Source organism: Lithobates pipiens, unplaced genomic scaffold (genome assembly GCF_037356315.1).
Source record: "Lithobates pipiens isolate NorthernLeopardFrog02 unplaced genomic scaffold, aLitPip1_a1.2 Scaffold_1, whole genome shotgun sequence".
NCBI classification, from domain to species: Eukaryota; Metazoa; Chordata; class Amphibia; order Anura; family Ranidae; genus Lithobates; species Lithobates pipiens.
In genome coordinates, this window is record NW_027507685.1 from 158,174,293 (window position 1) to 158,199,004 (window position 24,712).

The 24,712-nt window shown below is 44.5% G+C and overlaps 1 protein-coding gene across 8 annotated transcripts in view; it reads right to left on the bottom strand.

The window, feature by feature from the left end:
• Positions 1-24,712, bottom strand: part of FAM3A (FAM3 metabolism regulating signaling molecule A) — a 104,219-nt gene that overhangs the window by 36,539 nt on the left and 42,968 nt on the right. For 4 of the 8 annotated variants that reach the window (XM_077478793.1, XM_077478792.1, XM_077478794.1 and 1 more), the window contains exons 4-6: positions 22,653-22,676; positions 4,630-4,753; positions 557-615 (exon numbers count right to left, since the gene is read on the bottom strand). In XM_077478793.1, coding sequence (XP_077334919.1) covers positions 557-615; positions 4,630-4,753; positions 22,653-22,676 — 207 coding nt within the window. The remainder of the gene's footprint in view (positions 1-556; positions 616-4,629; positions 4,754-22,652; positions 22,677-24,712) is intronic. The other 4 variants (XM_077478797.1, XM_077478796.1, XM_077478790.1 and 1 more) reach the window with 1 other exon arrangement.

The following is a 24,712-nucleotide window of genomic DNA, read 5'->3' on the forward strand; positions in this document are numbered from 1 at the left end:
CAGCAGAGAGGCACCGCAAGCTGCAGCACAGTGTAAATCTCTGGCTCTAGATGGGGTAGTGTTTACTGGAGAGGACTACAGAAACACAACCTGTCACTTAGCTGTAAAGCAGTGATCTGTAATTAGCGGACCTCCAGCTGTTGCAAAACCACAAGTCCCATCATGCCTCTGTCTCTGGGTGTCATGCTTGTGGCTGTCAGTCTTGCTATGCCTCATGGGACTTGTAGTTCTGCAACAGCTGGAGGTCCACTAATTGCAGATCCCTGCTGTAAAGGAAAGGCTCTCTGATAGTATAACCACTTGCCACCTTTTCTTGCTTTACTAGTCCTTGCCCATCTTTGAATATTGGGATTATTGTATAGAACAATTATACCAGATGACTAAACATTTCTTATAGTTGGAAAAAAATGTGCGCCAATAACTATACAAGAATGCTCATCTGCCCCCCAACCATAAGGCCTCACATTCCATAAATAACATTTTCTTGCCACAGGTTTTCTCTGCTATGCAGTTTATTTACAATGGTAATAAATCCATTTTTAGGTAAGTGACTGACCATTAACAAGTGCAATGTTCAGGCCTCGACCAACGTTGTTTTGGACACTGCTCATCAACCTGTAATGGAAACAAAGATCTGGACTGAACATAAAGAAGCACATCATCTATTTACAAACAGCACAGATTTTAATCTTAAGGAATGGGTTATCCCAACATTTCATATTTCTGATATGTGTCTGTTATACCATGTACTTTGTATCCTCTTTTCTTTGTATTTATTCCTTTGTTTGATATACCTGGTAATCCTGTCAGTGCCCCTGTTTCTTATTGCAAACTGACCACGATAGGCATGAGAAAACATTCAACCCAGGATGGCCTTCAATGGCCAAGACTTCAGCTGACATGTTTTCATGCATAGGACGTGGAAACAAGGCTAATCAGCTCAACTATGTATGAAAACATAGGAACTGGGGTTCAGAAAAATGGCAGCAGGTGCTCAAGACTAATGAATCAAAATATGAATTATTTGGCTGTAGCAGGAGGCAGTTTGTTGCTGAAGGGCTGGAGAGAGGCACAATAATGAGTGTCTGCAGGTAACAGTGAAGCATGGTGGAGGTTCTTCGCAAGTTTGGGGCTGCATTTTTAGTAAAAAGAGTTAGAGATTGTCAGAATCAATGGTGTCCTCAATACTGAAAAATACAGATACTAATCCATCATGCCATACTATCAGGGTTACGACTGGATTTATTCTTCAGCAGAGCAACGACCCCAAACATAAAGCCAATGTCATTCATAATCTTTAGTGTAAAAAAGAACAAAGAGTCCTGGAAGTGATGGTTTTGCTCCCACAGAGCCATAATCTCATCATCATGTAGTTTGTGTGGGTTACATGAAGAGAGAGAAAGAATTGAGGCAGCCAACAATCACTGAAGATCGGTGGTTAGTTCTCCAAGATGTTTGGAACAACCTACCTGCCTAATTCTTTCAAAAACGGTGTGCAAATGTACCTAGAACTGATGCTGTTTTGAAGGCAAAAGGTGGTCACACCAAATATTGATCTGGCTATAAAAAATAACACACACACACACACACACACACACTATCTCACAAAGCCCCTCACATTTTTGTAAATATATCCTTTTCACTTGACAACACTGAAGAAATTACACTTTGCTACAATGTAAAGTAGTGCGTTTACGGCTTGTATAACACTGTAAATTTGCTGTCCCCTCAAAATAACTCCACACAGAGATTAAGTGTCTAAACCGCTGGCAACAAAAAAGTGAGTCACCCCTAAGTAAAAATGTCCAAATTGGGCTCAATTAGCCATTTTCCCTCCCCAGTGTCATATGACTTGTTAGTGTTACAAGGTGCGAATGGGGAGCAGGTGTGTTAAATTTGGTGTTATTGCGCGCTCTCTCTCATACTGGTCACTGGAAGTTCAACATGAAACCTCATGGCAAAAAAATGGAGGATCTGAAAAAAAATATCTAAAAAAAAAAAAAAAGAAAAGAATTGTTGCTCTACATAAAGATGGACTAGGCTATAAGAAGATTGCCAAGACCCTAAAACTGAGCTGCAGCATGGTGGCCAAGACCATACAGCATACAGCGGTTCCAGTAATCCAAGGGATGCCCCACAGAGTTTAAGGTCTGGAGACAGGATGGGCCAGTCCATCACCTTTATCTTCAGCTTCTTCAGCAAGGCAGTGGTCTTCTTGGAGGTGTGTTCGGGGTCGTTATGTTGAAATACTGCCCTGCGGTCCTGTCTCCGAAGGGAGGGGATCATGCTGTGGTTCAGTATGTCTCGGTACGTGTTGGCATTCATGGTTCCCTAAATGAACTGTAGCTACCCAGTGTCGGCAGCACTCATGCAGCCTAAGACCATGACACTCCCACCACCATGCTTGATTGTAGGCAAGACACACTTGTCTTCATACTCCTCACCTGGTTGCTACCACACATGCTTGACACAATCTGAGCCAAATAAGTTTATCTTGGTCTCATCAGACCACAGGACATGGTTCCAGTAATCCACATCCTTAGTCTGCCTCACCGAGGAGGGAAAATGGCTAATTGGGCCCAATTTTGACATTTTCACTTAGGGGTCTAGTCACTCTTGTTGCCAGCGGTTTAGACACCAATGGCTGTGTCGAGTTATTTTGAGGGGAGAGCAAATTCACACAGTTATACAAGCTACACACTCACTACTTTACATTGCAGCAAAATGTAATTTCTTCAATGTTGTCACATGAAAAGATATAATAAAATATTTACAAAAACCATGAGGGGTGTACTCACTTGTGTGATGTGTTAGTAAACTACACTCTTACAGATCTCTCTCTGTTGCTAAGTGCCATGGAGTGCACCCTTATTTACAGATTATGTTTGTGCATACATTTTATGGACTGCGTCTGTTGTAGTGTGCAGCAGCCATATATCTCACCAATACATACACACACAAACTTACCAATTTGATCTAGATCCATTTCTATCTTAAAAGGTTAAGTTCACATTTCTTGGTAAACTGGATGGCCTTGCGTCTTTTTTTAACCAGACTAACTATGTAACCTTTGCTAACATGTTATACCCATATTTAGGGTGTAACACATAACATGTTAAGAGTGCCTGCATTCCCTCGATCCCCCATTGTGACAGCAGGATCTTCTCCCAGCACCTGCTGTCACAATTTAAAAAGAGTGCTCTGCCCACGTGGCCGCATCATTCTTTCACAGTTTTGTGAATGAACTACAACTACTGCATTCCATTGGGACAATCGGCTTGCATTTCTCAATGAACTGCAAGGGGGCTGGTCAGCACTTCCTCTCCTCTACTTTTATTCTTTTGCTTCTTTAGGCTGCTATTTCTCTCATTGATGGCTTATTGCCAGTCATCTATTTTTTTTTTTTTTTTTAAAGCATTCCTTTCTCCCCATTCCAGCAATCTTCACTACATCTCCCTGTCTCACACCACATAGCCTGTCTCCTGCAAATGGCCTCAATGGCTTTTCTTATTGCACTGATGTGCTGACCTTCCTTTCATTTGTGGTGATCAGCCAAATTTCACAGAATGGCTGGCTCACCCATAAGAATAGGGGCCACACATGCACACCAAAAGGAGGCAGCGGAGCAAAAATGCATTGTTACTATATATGTAACAGATTTTAAACCTATTTTTAACACTGGAATCCATATTAAACACCCTAAACTGCACCAAATAGTTATGTACCATTATTTTCAATGAAACAGTTCTCGCCTGTCTTTTCACAAGACTGCACTTCTCATTTCAATCTTGGCCCATAAGCACGTCCATTGTGCTTTGTGTTAATACACATCAAATTGGATTGTAAAAATGCACATTTTAAACACAGAAGTGTGCACAGGTTTTTACCTACAACACATGCTAGTATAAAGTAGTAGAATCCATTGTGAAAGGAACACCAAGATTGCTGTTAAGGGACACAGCTTAAAATGGTGCGTTGGTGTGTCATACTCTGTCATTAGAGCGGAGGTCCACCCTAAAATGGACCTCCGCTCATCGGAATCCCCCCCCCCCCCCCCCGGCGCCACAATTGGCACCTTTCAGGGGGGAGGGGGGTGCAGTTACCTGGATAATCCAGGTAACTGCACCCACTTCCGGGATAGCTGTCTGCGGAAAGGGGCGTAGATTACGCCCCTTTCCGCAACTGCCCGCCCCTTTGCGCAAGTGCCCCGCTGCCTGCTGGGAAACACACAGTTCCCAGAGGCCGCGGGGACCGTCCGGATTGCGCCGCGCGGCTCGCGCATGCGCAGTAGGGAACCGGGAAATGAAGCCGAAAGGCTCCATTTCCTGATTCCCATACCCAAGATGGCGATCGGCTTCGGGTGCCGACATCGCGGGCACGCTGGACAGGTAAGTGTCACTATTTTAAAAGTCAGCAGCTGCAGTATTTGTAGCTGCTGGCTTTTAAAAAAAAAAAAAAAAACGCGAAGTCCCGGTGGACTCCCGCTTTAACTACTTAAGGAGTGGTAGTTTTACAGCAACCTCTGTACTAGATGGAAATTGTGACAGTGACAGGCAAGGACTGTTCTGACCAGCTCATTATTCATTTTCATAGAAGCTTCGACAGTTAAATGCATATCCCAGCACTCACATTTTATCTTCAAAGCAGATCTTGGGCCCAATGACATTTGCTGCTCCGCTCACCATTCGGAAGGCGAAATGTTTCTCAGGACACGGCTGTGGCAAGCCACACTTGAACCTCCTAGGACGTGGGTCTAAGAAGAGAGACAGTAAGATGTCGCAGAGCGATGATGATCAGGAGGAACATGGACTGAGGATGACCCATATGGATAGGTCTCATGGAGATGAATGAATGAATGAATGAATGAAATACTTATATAGCGCACAATGCGAACTGAATCGCCTCTAGGCAAGTCATAAGAGATCCTTCCCATTCCCATTTGAACTGTACTTTCCAAAGATGCAATACCATTTTTTACCCTGGTTCATCGAGTGAATGTACGAAGCACACGCACTGTATAATGGTGGATTTGTTTTTGTAGCCAGGTCAAAGCACAAAGTATTCAGCACCAAATGAAAATGTGTATATAAAGTGGGTGAACCCCCCCCCCCTTTTTTCATTGATTTTATTTGTAGATCTCTTGTCAAATGCTGCTCTTTTTTCCCTCAAATGTACACTAAGCAGCACTTGCAATGCACAGTCTTGGCACGATTGTGTGCTGGGTGGGGTTAAGCAATCCTGACCAATCAAGTCGACCAAGACTCCGTATCTGAAAAAAGTCCAGATGAATATGGAAAAGATGGTGATGAAGGTAATGCGCTAGAGGAGATCACTTGGTAGACAAGTATACCATAATGTGCAAATATACATTATGGCAAAAGGTTTCAGGGAGCTTATTTTAACGCCATTTACTAACACTTTAACCAGTTAAAAAAAAATTTTTAAGAAAAATACACACGCATCACCTAATATAAACAAATCTAGTCAATTTAATTTGAAGTAGTTCTGAAGTTTTTTTTTTACCTTAATGCATTCTCTGCACTAAGGTAAAAAACCTTCTGTAAACAGTTGCAGCCCAGTCCCCCCCTAAACACCTTACCCGAGCCCAGTCTCAGTCCAGCGATGTACCTGAGAGCAGAGGCTCTTTCTCCTCATTAGCCCAGACACAGCAGAGAGAGCCATTGGCTCCTGATTACTGCCAATCAAAGCCAACGAGAAGGGAGCAGGGGGCAGGGCCCAGTCACACTTTTGCTCTTATGGACACAAAGAGCAAGCTCGGTAGTGAGCATGCACCAGTGAGCAGCTTGCTATGGGGGTACTCGTCGGGGGGGGGGGGGGAATGATCAGGGCTGCTCTGAGCAAAACCCCTGGACAGAAAGTGGGTAAACATCATGTCTGTTACTTTTAAAAAATAAAAATTATTCTTTACAACCCCCTAACCCTAGACTTCAAGGATATCGCTGTGCGTAAGAGAGACTGGATCACAAGACTGACTTGACATATTTCAGAGGCATTGAAAAGGGAAAAAAAAAAAAGTTCCCATGAAACAGTAGGTGCTGGTATTTTTCAACATACGTAGAGTTTGTTTTTGACAAAAGAACATTCCATGAAAGGAGTATGCAAAAAAGGGGTTAGTGTTCCATTACGGAGGGTTAGTGTGAATCTGTGACCAGGCTGTAGACATTCAAGAATTTACATATTCTTAAACAGTAAATTTTTTTTTGCACCGAGATTTAAAAAATATGGGATTAACAAAAAATAAATAAAAAATTATACTCACCTAGGCGAATGCAGCATCAATCCCAGCTGCATCTGCCCCCGCTGCTTCTAAGGCCCCTTTCACACTGGGCAAGTTTTCAGGCGCTACAGTGCTAAAAATAGCACCTGTGAAGCGCTTGAAAAACTGGCCCCTTTCACTCCAGTGTGAATGCCGGAGGGCTTTCACACTGGAGCGGTGCGCTGGCAGGACGTTGAAAAAAGTCCTGCTAGCCCCATCTTTGGAACTGTGAAGGAGCGGTGTATTTACCACTCCTACCCATTGAAATCAATGGGGCAGCCCGACTATACCGCCAGCAAAGGGCCGCCGCAACGGTGCTTTCCGGGTGGTTTTATCCCTTTTTCGCCCGCTAGTGGGGGTTAAAACTGCCCAGCTATCGGCCGCATGCCGCCTCTAAAACGACGGTAAAGCGCCTTTAAAAATAACAGCATTTTACCGCCGATGCCTGCACCGCCCCAGTGTGAAAGGGGCCTAAGGTTGAGAACAGAGATTAAACACAGCTGATCGCTCCGTTCTCAGTCTTCAGTGATTATCATTTACTGGCTCTCTGCTCTGCCCTTCCAGCACTCACTGAAGCGCTGAGCTGTGCAGGAGGAGAGAGTGGCTGGCTCAGTCTCGAAGCGGATGGTGAGATGCTGAGCCAGCTGCTGGTCCAGACATCAGAATGGATCCCAACTGTAAAGTCTAGATTGTCCCCAAAGCCTGGACCAGCTGAATGACACCAGCCGACAGCAGGCTTAAGCTCACTGTCTGCTGAAAATGGGTCACAGGAGTGCAGAAGGAAATGCACGCCTGTGTTCCGTAAGAGAAGTATAGCCAAAATAGCTTTGGCCATACTTCTCTTTTAAAGCCACCAACACCGTAATTATTTCTCAAAGTTCACAGAATGCAGCCAGCAGTTGTCCATATCTTTCGAACAACATCCTAGTCCTCCTTGCTACCCCCCCCCCCGAGCTTATGCTTTGCATTAAAGATTGGAAAAATTACCTATTCAATGCCAGTAAAGGGGAACAGGAGAGGCCGAGCTGCTTTGAGAAGGACTTCTGCACCACAAAACAATTTATCTTCTAAAGCAGGGGTAGGCAACCTGGGGCCCTCAAGCTGTTGCAAAACTGCAAGTTCCATCATGCCTCTGGGAGTAATTGTAACTGCCTGCCAGCCTTGCAATGCCTCATGGGAAATGTAGTTCCACAGCCGCTGGCGGGCCCCAGGGTTGCCTACCTCCTCTCTAAAGTGGGGGCTTTTATAGCTCACTTGCTGCTTGTTGTATGCCAGACCAGGAAGGAAAAAAAAAAAAAAAAAAAAAAAAAAAAAAAAAAAACCCCACACATATATGCAGTATACCTCTGCAACGTGCAGAATTCCTCAGGCTTTATCTAGTTAAAAACCATAGTACAGAAAACTACCTGCTGCTTTGCCAAAAGTGCACTCCGCTCCAAAGTTGTTGTGGACACAGCATTTTTGTAGAACAAGCATAGTCAGCCCTGCCCCATTTTTCCCTTGACAAACTATTCAGACCGACCTACTCAGTTACAAAGTTGGTGACGAGGTTTTAAAAAAATAAAATAAAAGACACAGGTCCACACTGTGTGTGTGCACTTTTATGTCATAGTTACATAGTAGGTGAGGTTAAAAAAAAGACAATTACAACCTATGTGTGTGATTATGTCAATATTACATTGTATATCCTTGTATGTTGTGGTCATTAAGGTGCCTATCTAATCATTTTTTTTAATTGCTGATGCTCCCTGCTGAAACCACTGCTTGTGGAAGACAATTCCACATCCTAACCTCTCTGACAGTAAGGAACCCTCTACATAGTTTAAGGCTAAACTGCGTCTCTAATTTTAGTGAATGGACGCATGTCTTTAATTCCCTTGTGCAGAAAAGTTTCACCCCTATTGTGGTGTCACCAGTTCGGTATTTGTACATTGAAATCATATCACCTCTCAAGCGTCTCTTCTCCAGTGAAAAAAAAATAAAAAATAATAAGTTCAGTGCTTGCAGTCCTACCCCATAGCCGAGATCCTCCAGTCCCTTTATTAGCTGTATTGCCCTTTTCTGGACCTTCTCCAGTTCCAACACATCCTTCTTGAGGACTGGTGCCCAGAACTGGACGCCCTACTCCAAGTGCGGCCAGAGTAGAGTGGGAGAATTATTTTACTGGCATATAATTACTCTCCAACCTCTACAACATAAGGGCTAATCATTCTGTAGTCCCAAAACAAGGACTGGGATGGATAATTACTCTTATGACGATACAGGAAGTGTAAAGAGGACACAGAACAGCTCTGAATTTCTGATATGTTCAATGGATAATTTTTTACATTTATTAAACAGATATATAAAAAGCCTTTCTATTGCATATGAACAGATCAAAAGGGAGCACATAATATAAAATTCATTGTTAGGGTTTACATACACTTAGATTAGCGTATGTGTATGTAAGGTATTACCCAATATCCATAGCCTGGTCATATATTCACTTTAAAGGTTAGGGTAATAGACTGGGTTAATGCATGGAAGGTTTATGTCTCTGTGTCAAGTATATATCATCACTTACCTCCAGCCACTAAAAGCCAATTCACAGTTTTTACATACAGTAGATATAAAAACTCTACATACCCGTTAAAATTTCAGGTTTCTGTGATTTTAAAAAAAATGAGAAAGATAAATCATTTCATAACTTTTTCCACCTTAAAATGGGACCTATAACCTGTAAAACTCAGTTGAACAGACTGAAATTTTTTAGGCGGTAGGAAGTAAAAATAAAGTTATGGTTGCATAACTGTGCACACCTTTAACCACTTCGCGCCCGTGCTATAGCCAAAAGACAGCTACAGCGTGAACGCTAACTTCCGGGAGGGTGTCCTTGGACGTCCCCGTTTACTTCCGCAATGCGCGCTCCCGTCACGTGTCATCAGTGCCACGTATTAGTGCCACCTGTCATCAGTGCCACGTATTAGTGCCACCTGTCATCAGTGCCACGTATTAGTGCCACCTGTCATCAGTGCCACGTATTAGTGCCACCTGTCATCAGTGCCACGTATTAGTGCCACCTGTCATCAGTGCCACCTGTCATCAGTGCCACGTATTAGTGCCATCTGTCATCAGTGCCACGTCAGTGTCACCTGTAATTGTCCTGGTGCTCCTGGGCCTTCAAAAGTGTAATAGGTAGTCAACAAGTTAGATGTGTAATTTATGCTCCTAGAACACGCGACGGTGCTCCCTGCATTGCTGGGCCTCTCTAAGTGGCCAGGCTGTGGAAAAGTCCCACACGTGGTATCGTAATACTCAGGAGTAGTAGCAGAATTTATTTTGGGCCATTATTTGTGGTATACACATGCTAAGTGAGAGAAATAACCTATTACAATGACAATTTTGTGGAAAAAAAAAAAAACAAACAAACAAAAAAAATCATTTTGCAAAGAATTGTGGGAAAAAATTACATCAAAAAGCTCACCATTCCTCTTACTAAATACCTTGGAATGTCTACTTTAAAAAAAAAAATGGGTCATTTGGGGGGTATTTGTACTTTCCTGGCTTGTTCAGGTCGCAAGAAATGAGATCCACCAATAACATCAGGTGTGATCTATTTTGTATGATTTGCCCCACAGCTTGTAGACTCTCTAACTTTCACAAAGACCAAATAATATCCACTAATTTGAGTTATTTTTACCAAAGATATGTAGCAGTATAAATTGTGGCCAAAATGTATGAAGAAAAATTAACAACATTTGCAAAAATGTTATCACAGAAAGAAAAATGTGTTTTTAAAAAAAAAAAAAAAAATTCTGTCCTTTTTCCCCCATTTAAAGCGCAAAATAAAAAAAAACCCCAGAGGTGATCAAATACCACCAAAAGAAAGCTCTATTTGTCGGAAAAAAAAAAAGACAAAAAAATTAATTTGGGTACAGTGTTGCATGACTGAGTAATTGTCATTCATAGTGTGAGCACCGAAAGCTGAAATTTGGTCTGGGAAGGAGGGGGGTTTAAGTGCCCAGTTGTCATGTGGTTAAACACACACTTCGTTAAAGCACAGTTTGATTTTATTACAGCACTCAAAAACATCCAAATCTGTTAGATTGGGAGGGCATCTCCTGCGCACAGCCCTCTTCAAATCAACCCAAAGATTTTCAATTGGATTCAGGTCTGGGCTCTGGCTGGGCCATTCCAAAACCTAAATCCAAATCAACAAAAGGAATGGCTTCAAAATAAGATTCATGCTTTGTGCCGCTGTCATGCTGAAAGATGAATTTCCTCTTCATGTTCAGCTCTCTAGCAGAAGCCTGAAGGTTGTGTCAATATGGACTGGTATTTGAAATGGTTCATAATTCCCTCTACCTTGACTAAGGCCCCTGTTCTAGCTGAAGAAAAACCATCCCAAAGCATGATGCTGCCACCACCATGCTTCACCAAGGGTATGGGGTTCTTATGGTAATGTGTAGTATTTTTGCGCCAAACTTTTTGGAATTATGGCCTTAAACTTCAACCTTCGTTTCATCAGGCCTTAACACAATTTCCCACATGCTTTGGGAGACTTCAGATGTGTTTTTTGCAAAATTTAGCCTGGGCTTCCATCTTACTACTCTACTCCATAGCCCAGACACATGAAGAATACATGAGATTTTTGGCACATGTACCACACAGCCAGTACTTGCCAGATATTCCTGCAGCTCCTTTAATGTTGCTGTAAGCCTCTTGGCAGCCTCCCTGACCAATATTCTTCTTGTCTTTTTCAACAATTTTGGAAGGATGTCCATTTATTGGTAACATCACTGTTGTGCCATATTTTCACCACTTGACGACTGTCTTCAGTGTGTTCCATGGTATAGCTAATGTCTTGGAAAGAATTTTGTACCCTTCTCCTGACAGATACCTTTTAACTACGAGATCCCTCCCATGCCGGCCATGGCTTTTGCGCTAGGATGCGACTAAAAAAATGTCAGGAAAGACCTACTGGAACAGCTGAACTTTTTTGGGGGTTAATCAGAGGCCCTTTAAACGATGGCAGGTGTGTACATACTCCTATTTAACCGATTGCCAGCCACCTCACGCCGATATACGTCGGCAGAAGGGCTCGTATAGGCAAACTAACGTTGCCCTTTAAGAGGATGCATGTCCCCGGCAAGCTCTGTGAGTCGGGGTCGCGGGTCCTGCTGACTATGTCCGCGGGGATACCTACAATCACCTCACGGAGAGAAAGAACAGGGAGATGCTAATGTATACAAGCATCTCCCCGTTCTGCCTAGTGACAATGCCACTGATCTCTGCTCCTTGTGATCGGGAGCAGAGATCAGTGACGTGTCACACATAACCACACCCCCCCAGTTAGAATCACTACCCAGGACATACTTAACCCCTATACTGCCCCCTAGTGGTTAACCCCTTCACTGCCAGTGTCATTTACAGAGGAATCAGTGCATTTGTATTACACTGATTGCTGTATAAATGATAATGGTCCCAAAAAAAGTGTCAAAAATGTCCGCTGTGTCCGCCATGTTGCAGTCGCGATTAAAAAACTATCCCCTATTTTGTAAACACTAACTTTTGCGCAAATCAATAAACGCTTATTGCAATTTTTTTTTACAAAAATATGTAGAAGAATACATATCGGCCTAAACGGAGGAAAAAATATGTTTTTTTTATATATTTTTGGGGGATATTTATTATAGCAAAATGTAAAAATCCTTTTCTCTGTAATTCACCGACCGACACAGCTCCTCTCTTAGCCATTGGGTTGTACACCGTATTACCTCTAGGAGAATACTAGGCAAAGTTGTAATACAACAAAGGTGTGTTTTAAATGGCCTATGGTACACCACTCAGCGCCAAATTCAACCAACCAGTGGCTCTGCAGTATAGAGTACCCCTCCTAATTTACCATGAAGTCAAATTTTATATGGGGGAAAAGATCCAGCAGCCATTTAAAAAAATAAATAAAAATTATATATAGACAATAGTATAAAAATAAATTAGTCCAGTTCCTGTAAATTTAAATACTAAAACAGCGCTTAAATATGATCCTGTAAACAATCATAGAAGAGTATTTAAAAAAAAAAAAAAAAAAAGTCCTTTGTGCAGTATTGGTGATGATAACAGTTCAACCAGACATTAATGAGGTCAGCTGGTAAACTCCTTCCTGTGTCATGTCCCATGGTCTGTCCAGGAAGTAATAGAGAATTTTTTTTAGTTTATTTTTTATACAGCCTGCTGGACACAGACGTTTTTTGGAGCACATATGTCAGTTGGACCCCAAGTGGATGATGATGGCACAATTGGTAACCTATTGAGGGAATACTTCCTTAAAGGCTTGTTTATCAGCTTTGTCTGGTGAGTTTAACCCCCTCAGGGGATATGCTACACGTGGTGAAATCCCTGGAATTCTGGTGGATGGTGCTGTAACACTTAGAATAATCACCAATATCACCTTTTAACGCTGATTGAACTGTTATCACCAATACTCTTTTTATACTCCTCTATGGTATTGTTTACAGGATCATTTATTTAAGCACTGTTTTAGTATTTAGATTTACAGGAACTGGACTGATTTTTATACTATTGTCTATATAAAGTTGTAATACAACAATCAGAACTCTCAGTTCCCTCCATGGGGGCGGTCCCTTAGGTATCAACCCTCCTGCCTGCTAGCAGAACTCAGTACGTCAACAAGCAGTATAACGTAAAGAAGAAAAAAAAGGAGGGGCGGGTGCTGTGTCGGTTGGTGAATTACAGAGAAAAGGATTTTACGCCGAGTACAAAAAATTACTATTTTCTCTTATATTCACCGACCGACACAGCTCCTCTCTTAGCAATTGGGACGTCCCCAAGCAGTGCCTAAACAGCATAAAACACTTCATCCACCGTGGCAAGTGGGAACAAGTGAAACTTTACCCACAAAAAAAGAACAGAGCGTGGAGAAATCCACCACAAAATCAGGGTACCCTCAACAGGAGTGACTACCCACAAAACGCACAAAAAACTGCAAAATGTAATGCAACAGTGCATTAATTTAAAAGGTACTGTGTTTTTAATCGAAAAAAAACAGGGGAAAAAAATAAAATAGGTAAAGTATTGCATATTCAATTGCAACTATACAGCCGCCTGCAAACTTTGCAGCCAAAAACAGGCATCAGCCGATGCACTGGTGTCTACCTTGTAGAACTCGGTAAACGTGTAGACAGACGACCAGGTTGCCACCCTACACACCTGAGCGAGAGACGCTTGGAGTCGGAAAGCCCAAGACATTCCGAATGCCCTTGTGGAGTGGGCCATAACCGGAAAGAGGGGTACCTGCCCCTTTAAGCGTAGGCTTGTACTACAATCTGTCTGATCCCTCTGAAAATGGTGGCTGATTAGACCGCCATGCCTTTCTTGGAACCAGCTACCGAAACAAACAGCGACTCCGACTTCCGAAAGGGAGCAGTGGTAGACAAATACACTTTTAGAGCCCGAACCACGCCCAAACTGAAGGGCCACCTCCTTAGGGTGTTTTTGTCCTAGGACAGAGAGATGTTAACACCATGTCCTCAATGTGAAAAGCTGCAACCACCTTCGGTAGGAAGGACGGTTGCGAACGCAACACCACCTTATCCTTATGGATAACCAGATAAGGCGACTTGCAAGACAAGGTCGCCAGTTCCGAGACCCTCATGGCTGATGTGAAGGCCACTTTCTGAAAAAGCGTCAACAGGGGAACACCCTGATATTTTTAAGCGGCGGATTTTGAAGCGCCGATAACACCAGGTTCAAATCCCATGGGGGTAACGGTGGATGCACTAGAGGGACTACATGACAGACCCCCTGAACAAAAGGGTACTATGAGTGAGACGCCAGGGGTCACTGAAAAAGACAGTCAAAGCTGAAACTTGCCTTCTAATAGTGCTTAACGCCAATTCTTGGTCTACTCCTTGCTGAAGAAACAGCAGGATTCTGGATATGGAAAGAGCGCGGATGCCAACCCTTCTCACATACGGAGATGTAGGCCATCCAGGTACGATGATATATCTTCCTAGAAGATTTCCATGCTCTCAACATAGTTGGGATCACCGAGTCCGACAGACCCCGGTTCCTCAACACCTGGCTCTCAATAGCCATGCCGTTAAAGTCTGCGATGGTAAAGCAGGATGGAGAATCGGACCCCCGATACAGAAAGCCCTCTCGTAATGGTAGTCGCCAGGGAGCGTCTGCCACCAGGTCTGCGTACCATGGTCGCTAAGGCCAATCTGGGACAACCAGTATTGCTGGCATCACCTCGGCTTCCACTCTGCGAATCAGATGGTTAACAGCTGATCCCACGGAGCCACCAGCGCATCTGATGCGTCCGTCCACGGATCCCTTTGTCCTGGACCCGAATCTTGGCCCCCTCTGAGACGGGAGGCCAGAAGAGCCACGTCTGGTGTGCCCCACCTCAGGCATAGTAACCTGAAAACCTCCGGAAGCAACGCCCATTCTCCTGGGTCCAGCATCTGGCGACTCAGATAAAACGCCAGTTCTCCACTCCAGGAATGTAAATGGCCGACAAAACTGGTACATGTCGATCTACCCACCGAAGTATGTGAGCGACCCCCTGTGCCGCGGCTGAGCTTCTTGTCCCCCCTTGGTGATTGACGTATGCCACTGCAGTGGCGTTGTCTGACTGGACCCTGAACGGACTTGCTTGTAGTCTCATTGACCATGTGGAGAGGCACGGCTTGATCGCTCTCAGTTCAAGCAGATCGATCGGCAACTCCGATTCTTTCGTCGACCAGAGGCCCTGAGCCGACTTAACCCCCATTATTCAACCCCAGCCAAAAGGGCTGGTGTCTGTTGTTATCACTGTCTACTTTAGAGGTAGGAACGACTTTCCGGCCTGAATCACCGGGGATCTCAACCACCAGATCAGCAATTCTTTGACTGACTCACCTGAATCTGACGATCCAGGGACAACTTAGATTTGTCCCATTTAGACAAGATGTCCTACTGCAGGACTCTGGTGTAGAACTGGGCAAACGGTACAGCCTCAAAAGGAGGCCACCATGAGCCCCAGGACTCGCATGCAAAAGTGAAGCGACGACCACCTGCGGTGCATCAGCAGTCTTACCGCAGATCTAAAAGTATGCAGCTTGTCTGAAGGGAGAAAACTCTCGCTTCCATGGGGTCTAGCAGCAAGCCTAGGTACTCCAAACGCTGAGTCGGTACAATCACCAAGTACCAGGTTCAACAGCCACTCAAATTCTTGCAGAGTCTGCATAGTGTTTGCTACATCCTCCTCTAACTCTGAGGCAGAAGATGCTCTCAGGAGGAGATAGTCTAGATATCCCACGATCGCGATCTCACGTTGCCGTAGCAACGTCAAAACCAGAGCTAAAACCTTGGTAAAGACTCGGGGGCTGATGTCAGACCGAAGGGAGAACCACAAACTGGTAGTGGGCTTCCTCGACTGCAAATCGCAGAAACTTCTGCTGCCAGACATATGGGTATGTGCAGGTACGCATGCTGGATGTCTAAGGGCGCCAGGGAGTACCCTTGATGGAGTGCAGCAACTACTGGGCGACTGATTCCATTCTGAACCTCTACACCTTAAAGTGATAGAGGGCTTTTGGGTCTAAGAATGGACATACCCCTTCCTTCTTGGAAACTATAAAACATATTTGAGTAGAATCCTTGGAAACGGTCTGATTCCGGGAAACGGTACAACCACCCTGCTACTCAGCAGGTCCCTTACTGCCCCCAAGAGGGCCTCCCGGCGAGCCGGGGATACGGGTATGCTGAAAGGGAAGAATCTGTTTGGCGACCAAGAGAGCAACTCTATCTTGTAGCCTGAGGAAATCAGGTAGCAGGTCCATTGGTCGAAAACCGAGGGGACCACCGGGCTGCAAACACCCGAAGGAGACCCCCCACCCGAGACATGGGTGGGGACAAACCGTCATGCGGCAGCCTTATACTCGCAGGCTTGTTAGGCTTGCAGTTCCAGGGATGCTTTTGTCTGTCCGTGGTCGTCCCGTCGGGCTGGGGACGTTATACCGAAGCTCCAGGCGGATGGAAAAGCCGTTAGTGAACGGAAACAAGAGGGCCCTTGCCTACAGCGTGGCTCCTTAGCCTTCCTGACCTGTGGGAGTAATACACCGGTGGCATGCTTATTAATGCCATCCAAAGAGGCTCCCAAGAGCCGTTCGCAAAGGAAGGGAAAATCCGTCAAGGCTTTTTTAGATGCCTAGTCAACAGACCAGCATTTCAGCCAATCAGGCGCCTCAGCACCACAGCTGACTCTGAAGCCCTAGAACCAGAGGGAGGAATCCAGGGGCGCGTCACAAACGCACTATAAGGCCTTGCACTAGTTGGTCTGCCAGTTTCACGCGGACAGAAAAAGCCTGACGCTCTCCCAATTCGCGATGCAAACGTTTTGCTCACTCAGACCGTGTCTGCAACACAAGTGCGGATGCCAGTACTGGTTGCACAGTGGGCCCCACAACCGTAAACAAGGAACGAGCCACTGCCTCGGCCTTCCTGTCTGTGGGATCCTTAAATGCAGGAGCTCCCACTACCGGGATCCTGGTTACTTATTTAACCTGGATACTCGAGGGTCCATGACCGGAGCAGCCGACCACTTTGTGAGAAGGCATTCCTCAAAGGGGTAACGCACCAACCTGTGTCTGGGGACCAAAAAGGTCCATTGCATGCGACCCCATTCCCTATAGGTGAATTTGTCAAATAAGTCAGATACGAGAACACCATAGGTGAACATGCTGGCTTGTGGGACCCAAAGGGGACCAGTACCTCAGCAGGGGGACCTGCTGGCTCCTGAGTCTTCAGGGTATCATGCACAGCTGTGATAAGTGCTCCAACAAGCGCTTTTTTGCACCCGGACAGGGTCTCATTCTTACTGTCCGAACAGTCCTGGTCAGCGTCATCTAACAAGACAGAGCAGGGGTCACCAGCCTCATCGGGGCCCAAGTCTGTGCCAGCGCTCTCCCCAGAGGACGGGGGAGGGGAGCAGGGGCCACCTTATTGCACCCATCTTCCCACGCACCGCCTCCATCTAGCAATGAACGAGTTAAGGACCGCCATCAGGGTGTCCATGGGCACTGCGCAGTCTGCATGTGACCCGGATGCCATTGCCTGGTCTTTGGGGGAAGAAACACTCGTTTCTTAGCCATGCTGACCCTATCCTGTCTGCCACCTGAAGGGTACTTAGGACGGTGACAGTCCCACCCTCCCTGATGCCGCTGAGTGAGGGGCTCATTCCCGCTGGACTCACCACCCTGGGGAGTTCTGTGCTGCCCACAAGTGGTGCCTGTAGTCCCTGAGTGCACCGGAAACCAAAAACTGGAGTTGGTGATAACCGCTGGAACGATCGCTAAAACGATCAGAAAAAATGCTCAGGCTTACATAAATTGGCCACTCAGCGCCCAGTACACAGGTGGGAAACAGGGAAAAAAGGCTGTGAACGCACGCGAGACATGCTGCTGTCAGGGAACACTGAAATATGTTCAGGCTTCCAGAAAATGGCCACCAGTGCCTTGAATAGGAATCACATAGAAAATGGCCGCTGAAGCCCAGACAGTCAGCCTGCTCTGCCCACACCTAAAATGGCTGCCAAACATCGCCATGAGGTAGATATAAAAAAAAAAAAAAAAAAAAACGGCAAAGCCACAGCACTGCACCATTCCCAGCAGACACACACAGGCACCTTCCAGGGGCATACCATACAGGTCCCAGGACCACCGCCATGTCAGGTGAGAGCCCACAGAGAGCCCCTATATAGACACACACACACCGCTCAGCAGCCACATGCAGCATTGCCCCCCCGAAGGGGGGGGGGGTGGGGGAAGATAAGGACAGGGGAGAGAAGATTAGGTGAGGGGGCCCCCCAAATCGGCCTCCCAGGGAATGCCCAGCTGCTCAGCCCCATAAGAACAGGCAAGAACAGCTGGGAGACATTCCATTGTAGATCTACTCCTGATCAGTACAGGGTAGGTACTGGCCTCGGCATACTGTGACACAGACATCAGTAGCCCGGTCATGTGTATGCCCCGGAGCATAAAAGCTCACGACCACCTCTGGAGCTGAGGTATGTCGTGGCCTGCCGAGCCATAGCTGCAACCTGCACACGCTCGATGGCCGGACTGGGGAGACTACAAGGATAAGTGAACCAGCCTGTCACTCAACCGGCTGTTGATAGAAGATCACAGGATCATTCATCTTGCGCAAAAAGCCAAGCTTCTGCCTAAAAAAAAAAAAAAAAAAAACAACAAATACGGACCTATGGGCCCACAGGGTTCCTAGGTCTTTCTCCTTCACTAGGCAAAATAAAACTGAGTTCTGCTAGCAGGCAGGAGGCGGGACTGAGAGTTCTGAGTGTTGTATTACAACTTTGCCTAGTATTCTCCTAGAGGTAAGGTATACAACCCAATGGCCAAGAGGAACTGTGTTGGTGAATATAAGAGAAAAAAAAATTTTTTTCAAAATTGTTGCTAATTTTTGGTTTATAGTGCAAAAAATAGAAACCGCAGAGGTGATCCAATACCACCAAAATTAAGCTCCGTTTGTGGGAAAAAAAAAAAAAGGATGTCAATTTTGTTTGAGAGCCACGTCACACGACCGCGCAATTGTCAGTTAGTTAATGCGACGCAGTGCCGAATCGCAAAAAGTGCTCTGCTCTTTGGCCAGCAAGATTGTCCAGGGCTTAAGTGGTTAACATGAGTTTGAACGTGACTGCTTAATTCTGAACACAGCTACATCCCCAGTTATGAGAGAGTGTGCACAATTATGCAACCACATTATCTTTTTTATGTTTTTACTTCCTCCCCCTAAAAAAATTTCAGTATTTCAGTTTGTTTTTTAATTGAGTTGAAAGGCGGAAAAAGTTCTGAAATGATTAATCTTTGCCTCTTTTTTCATATCACAGAAACCAGACATTTTAACAGGGGTGTGTAGACTTTTTATAGCCACTGTATATACATTTCAATTTTGTAGCGTACATATTTAAACAGATTATCTAAGCGTTAGGTTACCTCCGAAAATAGGACTATAGGGGATTCCATTACTTACTATTTTTCAAAGATGCTGGTTCCAGGGCTGTCATCCTGATCTTACTTTACCCACTACCAGCTATTGATCTAGAACAAGCTTCAAATGAGCTTCAGATTTCAATGACTGCATATTTGATTCAGGTCATTAAGCACCAGTTAGAGTTAAGATCTGAAAAGCAGACTGCACCTTTAAAAATCTAAATTTGTAATAGGTGGTCCGATTATGCCCTCACAGGTATACACCAACCTTTCCCCCTTACCATATAACCCTTACTAAATCCCTTCCTCAAAATCTAGCTCTAACCTAATCTCATACCACCTTACTATGGCTAACAAAGTGTACCTAAACCCAAACCCTCCTCATTTATGTTCAGGGTGGATTGTGGAGAGGTCAAAGCCTGTCAGGTTTTTATTTCATGAATGAACAAAGTTAAAAGGTGTTGGCGCTACAAATCAGCATACATGAAAAAAATTCAACATAAATAATAGTGCAAGTGAATCATGTGCAAACAGCAAAATAATAAAGTCCAATGTGACAATCCCAACACCATAAATCGTATATAATCTTCTGGTTTGATGTTTCTTCAAGTAAATGTTTCACCACAAGTGCTCATGAGGCAGATGGCAACTCACCAAAAGGTGTCTGACCAAAATAGACTTTTATTTGACTGAACCAGAAAGATCAGTCCTGATGACACCAGTACGGTGAAACGTACATCGGAGCCATTATGTCTCATTTCCAGGTCCCATAGGTGACACCCAACTAACTAGTATATCCAGAATGAGGCGTGGATCGCATGCCCCCGGGAGCCTGATATACCCATCCGCACATGCTGTAGAAACCTTAGTGCCGGGATTGGCAGTGTCACATGTGAGTGCAACTTCTTGTTATTTTTTAACCATTTTAACAAAACATAATACACCGTAAGAGCTCTTCTTTGTGTCCCTGGTGGAGTCTGTTCCTACATCCTTAGCATTTGTCGGAGGAGGTCCCACAGTGGAGAGATTTTTACCCAGGATCTATCTGGTTCATGAAAATCATGCTTATTTTGACCTACCGTAAAAAGTGGTCAAACCTTTGGCGAGTTGCCATCTACCTCATGAGCACTCATGGTGCAGCATTTTACTTGAAGACACGTCAAACCAAAAGATTATATATGATTTATGGTGTTGGGATTGTCACACTGGATTTTATTAGTTTGCTGTTTGCACATGATTCACTTGCACTTTTATGTTTTTTTCTTAAAGGAGCAGCTACATGATTTAAGATCACTTTAGGCACCATTACCAGCCACATTTTTTTTTTTTATAGGTTTTTATTTCAGTTTACACGGGAGAGATTTATTTCTATTTGTCTATAGGTCTACAGGCAGTCCCCGAACAAGATGGGCTCTGTATGTTTGTTCTTCAAGTGATTGAAAAGGCTCGGTTTTTTCCTATAAAAATAAATAAAAGTGTTATACTTACCTGCCCTGTTGCAGTATATTTGCATAGAGCAGCCAAAATCCTCTTCTCGGGTCCCTCTTCTGTGATCCTGGCCCCTCACTCCTGTTCAGTGCCCCCACAGCAAGCAGCTTGCCAAGGAGGCATCTGAGCTGAGTCACCGCTCCCTGTGTCCATTCAGACATGGAGCCCTGACCCGGCCCCCTCTCTTCCCTGATTGGCTAGCTGACTGACAGCAGCGGGAGCCAATGGCGCCACTGCTGTGTCTCAGCCAATCAGGAAGGAGAATCTGGGATGGCCGAGAGACTCATGGGCATCGCTGGACAGAGGGATTGCAGGTAAGCGTTAGGGAGCTGAGGGGGGCTGCTGCACACGGGAGGCTTTTAATCTTAATGCATATAATGCATTAAGATAAAAAACGCCTGCCTTTATAACCCCTTTATGTTAATTTGTATGCAAGTTGGAAGAGGTACTTTTTTAATTTTAAATTATTATTTTTTTTTTTTTTTTTTAAGTATAACTCCAGACGAACATTTTTTTTTGTTTTTAAGTTTTGGATAGCACAGGGAAGGGTAAACTGGCCATGCAGCGAACAGTTAGTGACAGATAGTTGGCAACATGCAGCAAGCATGAGGGATGGCCAGCGTGACATTACACTGTCTCAGTTAGAGTCGCACCCAAGTCGGACGGACGTTTAACTCAGGGACTGCCAGTATCATCACTGGGAAAGGGATGGAAAATCCAAATGTTTTTAGTTATCAACAAAACAGAAGGCGGAGTTTAATACTATTCTTCAGGTCACTTCTGTAAAATAAAAGGGGATTTACTTCACAAGAGATTTCCTCCCTCTCTCGCTGTTGTATCTAGTGGACAGGAAGTGAAGGGAAAACTCTCAAACAGGACATAGATGGCAATAAATCTGAGACGGAGTAGAAAACATTCAATCATAAGCCAGAAAAACCATCCTTGGTTGTAGAGATCACCTGAAGTATCTTGGCAACAATTGCCTTGCCCCGAAAGTATTGGCTCTCGAATCTAAAGGCCAAGCCTCATTGTTTACCTGAGACAGCGCCCCTTTGTTGGCGACAATGTGGACGCTACCTCTCTAGCAGGGATATGCAATTAGCGGACCTCCAGTGATCTGGTTGCTGGCGAGTAGCCACCAGTATCAGGACTACCAATGTCACACAACCCTAACAGTCCTGCATCAAGTAGTACCTGTGCCTAAATAACAAATCTAAAGACCTGACTGCAAAAGTTGTGTTGCCCTTCTCTACTGCCATCAGTTACACAGAAGCTGCCAATACTGAGGAAAATCTTGGCATGCAAAAACACTTTTAATGCATAATTGCTCTGATGACAGCCCTGCAGTGATCAACCAATCCTTGAAATTATCCGGAAACAGGCTCAATTTATATAGCATTATACAAGGAATACAATGAGGCTTCCCTTTTTCTGCCCCATAAATGTAATTCTCAAATCACAATGGACTTTGCGGCCATTTTAAAAAAAATACAGTATCCTTAGCTTCGTGAACTGAGCATCACATGTGACATCCTATGATGGAAAGCATTTAATGATCATGGGAGAAGAACAAGACACAAAGTTTATTGCAATTCCAGCAACCTTTGTTGTATATTTCCATGCATGATGGTTATGAAAGGTGTTTATTTCATAGATTACCATGCAAACTGAAATGTTACTAAGATCATGCTGCAGCGTGAGCATGCATTTTCAGGATATGGACGCAGAGCGATCAAGCTACACTAAAAGCTCATTTGCCACAATTAATGATGATTTCATGAGGGGTTAGGTGGTTAGTAAGATTTTTCTTTGAGGGGAAAATTTTTGCGAAGGGTAAAATCGAGGTTAGAAATGAAGTAGCCAAGGTTTATTCAGGCACTGGTGCGAATACTCACCAGCTGTAGTGCTCACTTCAGGACCTGCGAACAACGAGTACAATTGAGGAATCAGGGAAAACAAACAAAAAAAAAAAAAAACTAACAGCCAACCAAAATAACAGCAAAATAGGATACATTTAGGAGAAGAACCAGAAAAGCAGTGGTGTCGTAACTATTTTACCGTAATCTTTATTTTAGGAAATAAAGTGAGATAGATTGAGTGAGCTAAATTAAACATGGGGGGGGGGGCTGGTCTTCATGTTACCTGCTTAGTCCCATTTCACTCATTGGTATAAGGACTTCTAAATAAAATGAAAGCCACTCACTAGAAGTTTTTTTTTCTATAGATTTTATTTGTTACGGCCACATTTTAAGATGTAAAACGTATTTTTTTTTGGTTAAAAAGGAGAAGTATGGCCAAAGCTTTTTTTTAGCCATACCTCTCCTATGGATCAAAGGAGTGCTGTTAGTTCTTCACTCCTGTGACCCATTTTCTAGCCAACATCAGGGGCTCCCCGACGGCTGGCGTAATCACCTGGTCCAGGCTTGGGACAGATCCCGGGCCATATGGTCAGTATCCAGTCAGAAGCATGGACCAGCAGTTAGCTCAGGCTCTTAGACCTCTTTCACACGGAGGCGGTTTTTCAAGCTTTTTAGCACAAGAAATTGTCTCCAACGCCTGAAAACCACCTCCCATTCATTTCAGTGCGACTTTTCACTGTGGCAGTGCGCTTGCGGGACGTTGGGAAAAATCCTGCAAGCCGCATCTTTGGGGTGGTTTGGGAGCGCTATATACAGAGCTCCTAAAACGCCCTGCCCATTGAAATTAATTGGCAGCGCTTCCAAAGCGCTTCGGAAGCGCCGCAACACAGGTGCTTTTAACCTGTTCTTGGAGGTTAAAAGCACCCCAACTAGTGACCGAAAAAGTGTGCAGCGCTTTAGCGCTAACGGCCAGGCGCTGCAATGTGAAAGTAGCCTTTGTGATCCGCTCAAAGCCTGAGCCAGCTCCTCCCCGCCCCCCCCCCCTTCATAGCCCAATGGTCCAGTGAGCACTTGAGGGGAGAGCAGACAGACGCAAACTGACAGTCCCGGCTCTCTGTTCAGAACGGAGTGAGAGAACTGAATGATCAGCCATCTCTGATCGCTCTGTTCTCACTGCAGTGTCAGCAGAGGACAGATGCGACTTCGGATTGATGTTGCATTCACCTAGGCAGAGAGATCTAAAAAAAAATTTTTTTTTAATCCAATCTGCTCTTTTAAGCAAACATTGTGCATGAATACTGGTTATACTATGGCCAAAAATTTGGGAACACCTGCTCATTACACCTATATGAGCTTGTTGGACATCCCATTCCAAAACTATGGGCCTTAATATGTTTTGTGTTCAGACTTCTACTAAAGCTGACCTATAATGAGAACCTGCCATCTGTACCTATAATAGCTAAAGCCCTGTGCACTGTTCAACTGGGCAGTAAAACAAAACTGTAATGCCCCTGGAGGTTTAAATGACTGGATGTCGCTTTAGTAAATTGGGTGCAAAGATGGTCCAGAGAAACCAAGGTCTCATCTTCCTTTCTGTTGGAAAGTAAAACAAGGGGTTACTAAGGTTGCTGTAGCTTTCATTTTACACTAGTTTTGAGCCCCACAGCAGGTTACAAGTCAACATATGCTCCCCCTGAGATGGGACAGCAAGGCCCCTTTCACACTAGCGCGACTTCAAAGTCGCACGATTTTGCCGCAATTTGGCGGCCGTGATTTCAGGGAATACCTGTGTAAACTTGAGTTATTTGAACCCCAATTTGCATCAAAGTCAGACCAAAGTAGTACAGGGACTACTTCGAAGCTGCACAGATACGTACAAGTTACACAAGTATGAAAGGGGCCTAAGGTTGCATTCACACCTGAGCGTTTCGTTTTCAGGCAGAAAGTTGCACGTTTTTTTACTATGACTTTGCAAAGGTCAAAGGGTGACCAATGTAAAAAGCAGAAAAACGCCTGTAATCTGCCCAAAAAGAAGCTTGTGTACTTTTTTTTTTTTTACTTCAGGCATTTTGTTTCAGGCTACGAAATGCTCAGAT